At 45.7% G+C, this 8269-nt stretch overlaps 1 protein-coding gene across 1 annotated transcript in view; it reads right to left on the bottom strand.

Moving 5' to 3' along the window:
* Positions 1 to 4772: 4772 nt before the first annotated feature.
* The window catches only part of ABAT (4-aminobutyrate aminotransferase), a 67929-nt gene continuing 64432 nt past the window's right edge, over positions 4773 to 8269 (bottom strand). The window contains exons 15-16 of the mRNA XM_032230876.1: positions 6480 to 6591; positions 4773 to 5941 (exon numbers count right to left, since the gene is read on the bottom strand). Coding sequence (XP_032086767.1) covers positions 5820 to 5941; positions 6480 to 6591 — 234 coding nt within the window. The 3' untranslated portion in view covers positions 4773 to 5819. The remainder of the gene's footprint in view (positions 5942 to 6479; positions 6592 to 8269) is intronic.

Below are 8269 nucleotides of genomic sequence, written 5' to 3'. Positions count from 1 at the left end.
GGTTGGCGGTTTGAGAGACCGCGAGGGAGACACGCGAGGCTCCGCCCACTCTCCTCATGAGGGAGAAAGTGGCGGTTGGCGGCGAAGAGCGCCCCGCGAGCCTTTGGCCGTGAGGGAGAAACTGACCGGGGCTTTCAGGGGCTCCCCACCGGGACTAGGCTCCGAAACCTCGGACGGGGGATCGCGCGAGTTTATCTCAGCCGTCGCTGGATAAATGGAGACCCCCAATTTACAAGGCGGTCCTTTTGGCTGCTCCCCCAAAAGGGATGAAACTAACCGAATTTAATAGTCGCCTACCAGCCTTGCGAGGTAGTCCAGACACGAAGCACACCCCAGAAGGACTAGCTCTGATGTTATTGTAAGGTTATATTCACTTTTGAAGGCAGCGAAGTCCACCTTTTGGATAAAGAGGACCACTGGGTTCAAAGAAGGGTAAAAGAGGCCATTTATGTTAATACTAGCTGATAACCCGATATTTATTTATCTCAACCCTCCTTCCATGAACGTTGCTGTAATTTCTATTGTTGGATTTTCCCCCTTACCAGAGGAAGCTCCCTTATGGAGTACTGTGAAGCCATTACCATGGCAACGCCACTGTGCTGTGCAGTAGAAGCCACTTTAGGGCAGTATAGAAGTCATTCTAAGGCACAACAGGCTGTATCTTAACAGAACATCCCCCCCCCCCCCAGGGTGTTGGGGTGGGAATAAGATTACCTGCCCCCAATTTACAATTTGGCTGCTCCAAGAAAGCATCAGAGACTAAACTAACCAAACTATTAGTCGCCTATCAGCCTTGTGAGGTAGTCCATCCAGACAAGAAGCACACCTAGAAGGATTAGTTCTTAACTTTATTGTAAGGTTATATTCACTTTTGAAGACAGTAAAGTCCACCTTTTGGATAAAGAGGACCATTCGTTTGAAAGTAGGTGTAGGAAGACAAATCCATCTGTTCAGTTCCAAGATGGGAGAAAGATGCTGGAAATAAAATGGAGGCTGATTGGAAAGAAGAACCAGCAACAAACAGCCTGTGGTTCTGGGGCAGCTGGCCAATTAGCTTGATGAGTGCAAGGATTTTTGTAGAGTTTGCACTGTATTTTGTAATTTTCAGGTTTGCTTTCGTGCTTTTATTATTTGATTGGTTTTACTTGTTTTGCAAAGGTTCCTGAGGGGATCTTAATTTCCTTGGTCCTAATCCTGTCAGGCATGTGTAACTGATTTTATCCTGTTATCTATGGCCTCTAGCCTGCTTTTCTTAATGGACCGGTATTGTTTTCACTTTTCTCAATGGATGGGGTTAAGGTCATCTCCTGTCCTTAATCCCATCACCTGGAGCTGAAGGTGTTTTGTTTGTGAATAGGCTTGGCCCAGGATTTCTTAATGGGCACCTGCTGTAGACTATTAAGAAAGACTGGGGGCTGCTGTCTGCCTCTAAGACCATTTCTCCTTTGTGGGGGAAAATATTCTATCCTCTTTTAATATTCCCCAAAATATTTCATTCTCTAGGAGGGGGCTTCTCACAAAGGGTAAAATATGCCATTTATGTTAACATTGAGCAGCCTCCTCCCAAGGGGTGGGGGATAACACACCACCTATCCCAAATTTAAAATGCAGTCCTTTTGGTTGCTCCAAGAAGATTCCATGCCTCTAGTTCAGATGACCCTGAGGTCCCAGGTAAAAACCCAAGGAACCACAACAGCTCTCCGGAGCGTGTTAAGACTAGGTGGACTGCATAAAAAACACACTCTTTCCATTCCCCTCCCCATCCTGTCAGAACCCATCATTTCCCCCTCCCACCAACCAATCTCAACTGTCAATAACTGTCTTTCCATCTCTCCTACAACATCCAATACAACTGATGAAGCTTCCTGGATAGGAATCAGTCCAGTTGCCCTTTCAAACTAAATACCACTTTTGTTACTCCCCAAAATCATAGAATATCATCAGAACTGCCATCACTGAATCAAGAAGGCATGTCCGATATCCTTCATTGCCCAACAGTGTGTTTGAATTAATTTGGTGCGTTTGTTTTTTCTTAAGCTTTTCTTCCTTGACTTGTCATAAATTGTTCTTTAAATATTAAATTCCAAACGTGGTGCAGAAGAACTCGGATGGAGGAAGGCAGTGTTTGGATTCTTGGCCTTGGAGGCTGCAAAAAGCCAGCAGATCAAGGACTTGTGCAAAGGAAAACAGGACCTGGATGAAGGGAGAGCTGTTGGGGGCCCATTAGATAACTTGGATACTGTTTCTACTGCTGGCGCCCTGTTCCTTTTATGGACTTCTGGGTGAGGCCATGGAGGCTATAAAAGCTTGAATAGATCAAGTCTTTGTTGAGGGCAGAGGGATTTGTTGATACGAGAAGTGAGTGAGACAGAGACATTTTTGTAGATGAGCATAACTTGGTTTTCTTCTTTTGGGTTTGACCTTGGGATGGTTGGCCTTGGAGGGGAACCACCACCCACTAAAGCCAGAAATTTTCTCTTCTGCCCCTTTTCTCAGAAATGGAATACTGTACTATGAACTTGTGCGGCCAAACCAATACCAACTTAAAATAATTTCTTGGGATCCCAGGGATTACTACTTTAGTAACCGTTGGCCCTATGTGCTAGTTGGCCTTTGTTATTTTTCTCCACCAGTGCAAATAAGTTGCTTCTGTTGGTTCCGACAGAGTGGCATCACTGCGACCTGGGGAACCCTAGGGCACTGAAAGCACTATTGAAGCAAAATGGATAAACTTGATGATTACCAGTGTGATCTGTATGTGTGATCTGCAATGTTTAATATTGGTATTAAACTGTAGACTCTCCTGTAATGCTGGGAATATAAGTAGATAAATTTTTACACCCAACTGAGACTTCTAGGCACTTCACTTGATATTCATAATCTCGATCACAGCAGAAGCTCAGCGATCTGACACAGCTAGTTATTTTATTGTAGACAAGAAAGAAGCCATATATATACACATAGAAGATTTGCCTACTGCAGAAGACAAAAAAGCCAACTATTTCTCTGTATCCCTTACATTGTTTAAATTCTAGGCCCTTTCTGAGATTCTGGAAATTTGTTTTCTTTTTGGCCTCTAGAATAGGACATCTCTGCTCTAGGATTGCAAAATGGTTTTATACAGTGGCGGGTTGCCAATTTTTTACTACTAGTTTGGACATGCTCCCGTGCGTGCTTGACTGATCTGGGCTGAACTGGAAGCAACTTACCTCTGGTTCTATATTCAGATTAACAGTTGGAAGGGACCATGTACGTCATCTAGTCCAACCCCCCTATCCAAGCAAGACACGATTTCTGACGGATGGCAGTTCCGTCCAGCCTGAGGTTCACTTGTTTCCATCTCATTAGATCCAGCTCTTGCCAGAATGAAGCCCAAGCGGCCCCTTGCCATTTTTATGTGCTCTTTTTGGCACTCTCCAACTATTATCACTACAAACTGGCAACAGCTACCTGGCCTTCCAAGTTGATAGGATGGGGGAAAGGAGGTATTTTAGCTTCTGGTCTTTCAGCCTCATCTTCTAGCGTCCCAAAAGTCATAATCCTGCTTCTGAGTTTGTCCAGGGATGACAGAAGCAGGGTAGGGGGAGATATTCTGCCCCAGTGACATTTGCAGGGGATTGGGGTTACATACAAGAAGTCCTCAACTTACAACAGCTGATTTACTGACTGTTCAAAGGCCCTGAAAAAAAGTGACTTATCATTTTTCACCCTTAGGACCATTGCAGCATCCCCATGGTCACAGGATCAAAATTTAGACATTTGGCAACTGGCTGACATTTATGATGGTAGCAGTGGTCCTGGGGTCATGTGATTCCCCCTTTGCGACCTTCTGACAAGCAAAGTCAATGAGGAAGCCAGACTCACTTAACAACCATGTTACTAATTTATCAACTGCAGTTAACTGTGGCAAGAAAAGTCGTAAAATGGGGCAAAACTGACTCAGAAATTGTCTTGCTTAGCATCAGAAATTGGGGCACAGTTGTGCTCATAAGTCAAGGACAACCTGTAACCAGGTCACAAAGTGTATAACAATATCTTTTTTTTTCTATCCATACACTCACCTCTTCATAAACTAGCTTGCAGGTTCAGATTCTGGTTAAAAAGCAGAGGAGAAAGTTTCAAATGGTGTATTCCTGTTTTCATGAGGACCTCATTTGGAACAGCAAAAGAAGATAGCAATAGCACTTAGATTTATATACCGCTTTATAGTGCTTTACAGTCCCCTCTAAGAGTCAGCCTCTTGCCCCCAACAATCTGGGTCCTCATTTTACCCACCTCGGAAGGATGGAAGGCGGAGTCAACTTTGAGCCTGATGAGATTTGAACTGCTAGATTGCAGGCAGCCGGCAGGCAGCAGAAGTAGCCTGCAGTACTGCATTTCAACCACTGCGCCACCAGGGCTCTTACATACAATCTGCTTCATTTCCAATCCCTTCAAGAGGCAGCTTTCCTGTTGGAAAGACTTCCGAGTCCACTCTTGTAAACGTCTTCCTCATAAACTGAGAAGGATAAAATTGACCTCCATGGATGAATGGGAGCAATACCAAACATTGGGGCTAAATCATTTATAGCCAAGGCTATAAATGCTCTCCTTTTGCAATCTGATTTGGGATTATTCCTCCAAAAGCTCCACGGAGGTGGAAATCACTGGTCAGGAAGACCACTTCAAACAAAGGACAAAGCTAGAACACAAGCTAAGCCAAAATGAATTAAAATTACATTAGAATTCATACAATCATTCCCCAAACGCACATTTCCTTCTTGCTGTATTAAAAAAAATGCAGTAAGACAACAGCTTTTGGGGGGTTCTGGAGGCTGCAGGCACGGATGGGGAGGGCTGGGTGCCATTACGAAGCCCTGGACGGTGCACCACAGCTATAGATGATGATGGGTTTACTAATTTTGCTGACTCCATTTGACACCCCCCCCCCATTGCAAAAATTCTACCCTCTTTCTGCCAGAGTCCTTCCAAATACCTGGATTTGTTTTTAAAAAAACCTGTTTGGTCGCCAAAGGAAGTTCCATCGGCATGTCTCCTAGTGAAAATGGCCAAAAAAAAAGTAAAATAAAAGCAATGGCAGAAATAGGTTTACAAGCACCGAAGCAGGGAAGGAAGTTGGCACCTGCAAAGTCCCAAATCCACACAAGGAACTCCTCTGTTAAAAGAGATGAGGATCAAGGCTTGGAACAGACGGTGTTAGTCTTCCAAGATCCATAACCACCTTTTGGAAGAGGCCCGTAGCCCCTCAGAGGCGGTGCAAATAACAGTCTGGTGTTAGCAGACGTGAAGACGTGGAGGGATTTTGCCTTTTAAGTTTCCATGTGTGCTTCAGAAGAGACCACACTTTGCATTGGGACTCCGGAGACGCACATGGGTGTATCCAACAGCTGCTTTCTCCTTGGAAGTCCACCATCATTCTCTGTTCAACAGTGCTATGGATCCGTAGCAGTAGAAGTGCATTTTTTCAGACTCGAGTGTTTACAAACCAGTTGCAAGAAAACATACCCAGGGACTCAAATTCCAGGCCAAGATTTGAAACTTGAAACCGATCACTCTTAGCCTTTGCTAGGCCAAAGGAGACGGCTGAAGAAATCAAAAGCGTGTCCACATTTTTTTTCTTTTTTAGCCAGAAGCAGTTTGTGTTGGAGGTGAGCATGATCAAACCAATATTTTTTTTTAAAAAGCACTTTATGAATTCCATCTTTCCTATTAGTGAAAATATATATTATATGTATATACATATATATTTATGATCTTAAATAAACTATTCTCCAATTCTGAGAAGATATTTGGCCTCTTGGTGCAAGATGGGATCCTGGCTACTTGAAAGCTGCCAGAATATCGCTGAAGATGTTCAGGAAAAGATGTGCGTGGTGGTCTCGGAAGACCAGAGTGGGTCGGAAACGGATCGATCGGTCCCCACTGCCGCCTAATACCACACCTGAGGGAAGAGAGAAAAAAAGGAAGTTACAGATTCAGCTCTCACTGAGAATTTTCCATCACAAAATCCCCTGGATCCTGGCAAGGATATTATCATATTTAATATCAGAATCATAATAGAGCTGGAAGGGGCCTTGGAGATCTTCTAGTCCAACCCCCCTGCTCAGTCAGGAGACCCTATACCAGACCAGACAAGTAGCAGCAATAGGCAATGGCAATCCCTGCAGCCTGAAACAGCTGATGGTTGGGAGGCCAATCCAACCAACAATCAACTGCTTGTGCTAATCAGGCTGTGCTGAAACTGAAACAGGCTGTTCACCGCTTGCTGCAAGGAGGCAAATTGCTGGGAGGCAGAGGCCAAACGGGCTGGAGGGGGGCTATATTTGGTGTAAAAGATGCACCCAAATTTTCACCCTCTTTTTGGGGGTGGGAGGAAAAAAGTGCATCTTATACTCTGAATAATACAATACTTCCCCGCCTTTGAAATCCAGGTGTAGGACACAATAATCCAAGCCCTGGTTCAAAGCACCACATCTTACCTTTGTTTCTCGCTATTTCAATGAGCTTGTTCCTGATTGCGTCATTTGGAGTGTCAAAAGAGCAGAACGTCCCTCGTCCCCGGGCTCGGCTGATCAGATGGGGATAGCGACTCTACAAAAAGTGGAAAAGAAAATCACAGTTTGTCATCATCTTGGAAAACCAGCCAAGGCATGCTGAAAAACAAAACAAAACAGGGAAAGGAAATATAAGAGCTGTGGGTGGCGCTGTGGTTAGAATGCAATATTGCAGGCTAATTCTGCTGACTGCCAGCAGTTTGATTCTCACCGACTCAAGGTTGAATCAGCCTTCCATCCTTCCAAGGTTGGTAAAATGAGGACCCAGATTGTTGGGGGCAATAGGCTGATTCTGTAAACCGCTTAGAGAGTGTTGTAAATCACTGAAATGGTATGTAGGTTTTATTGCTATTGCTATAATTCCCAGATACTGCTTTTTTTTAAAAGCGCCTAGTTTTCTTATTAGCAGAGAACATTAAAAAAAATCACAATTGTGACTGGCAGATTGTGGCAGTGCTGTAATAGCCACACATTTGCAAATACACTTGGTCTGAGGATCCTTAACACTTACATAAATTCCATGGGAATAACGGCTCTTGGATTTTGTACACATTCTTCAAGTAATCAGATTATTGAAGGCAAACTAGTTAATTGTTTTTAACTGCCAGGAAATGTCTCCTTATTTCTAGTTTAGTTCTGTCCTTGACTGGTTTACATGCATTGCTTTATAGAGTTTTAGTAGCACATAGATGGCTTCTTAATATTCTCAGCTTTCAGCCATTCCTGATTGATTCCACTTATTGTGGGCTTCAACTGTAACAGCAGGTATAGGTGAAACAGAAAATGGCTATGGAGTCTGGTTCTAGCCCAGGGTCATCAACCCGTGGCTCTGGAGCTGCATGTGGCTCTTTCATCCCTCTGCTGTGGCTCCCTGTTGCTGGTTGGCACCATAATTTTGAGAGAAGCTTCCAGTTTTTTTTGGGGGGAAGCACAGCACGCCAGGAGGAGACTCTATGCACTGTTCCCTCTAAGGTGCGCGCCTGCGCGGCCGCGCACATGGAAAGAAATCCCCACGCAGCAGTTTCTAACTGCCGCGCAGAGATTTCTACCAAAGCAAACGTGGGGAAGTCCTTTGCAGGTGGCTAGAACTGGCCGCCCGCAAAGGACCTCCCCAGACTTGTTTTGATGAGCCGCCAGTCCTCTTGCTTCTTCTCCTTCACCAGCAAAGCTCCCGCTGGCTTCCCCGCCCATGGCAGTGGCAGTGGTGCCTCTCCCTCCACGCAGAGCACCTGAGCTGGCTCCCGTGTTATTCCTCCCCCTTCCTCCTCTGCCGTGCTTTTGAGGCCGCGGGAGCTAGTAGGAAAGCGGCGGAGGTGGAGGCGGCGGCAGGGATAACCCAGAGCCCAGCTGCCGCCTCCACCTCCGCCACTTTCCTACTAGCTCCCGCGGCCTCAAAAGCACGGCAGAGGCGGAAGGGGGAGGGATAACGCGGGAGCCAGCTCAGGTGCTCCGCGTGGAGGGAGAGGCACCACTGCGACTGCCATGGGCGGGGAAGCCAGCGGGAGCTTTGCCGAAGGAGAAGAAGCAAGAGGACTGGCAGCTTTGAAATGCAACCCCCTGGTCCCGCCGGCCGCGGATTTGATTTGACGTAAGTGGGGGCCGAACAAATGCTGAGCCGACTTTGCGCAATGAGGCAGAGTAATTCAACCCCCGCAAAGAACGTGTGTGTGTGTGTGTGTGTGTGTGTGTGTGTGAGAGAGAGAGAGAGAGAGAGA

The sequence above is a fragment of the Thamnophis elegans genome, chromosome 14 (assembly GCF_009769535.1).
Source record: "Thamnophis elegans isolate rThaEle1 chromosome 14, rThaEle1.pri, whole genome shotgun sequence".
Lineage (NCBI taxonomy): Eukaryota > Metazoa > Chordata > Lepidosauria > Squamata > Colubridae > Thamnophis > Thamnophis elegans.
This window is presented reverse-complemented; position numbering and strand designations above follow the sequence as displayed.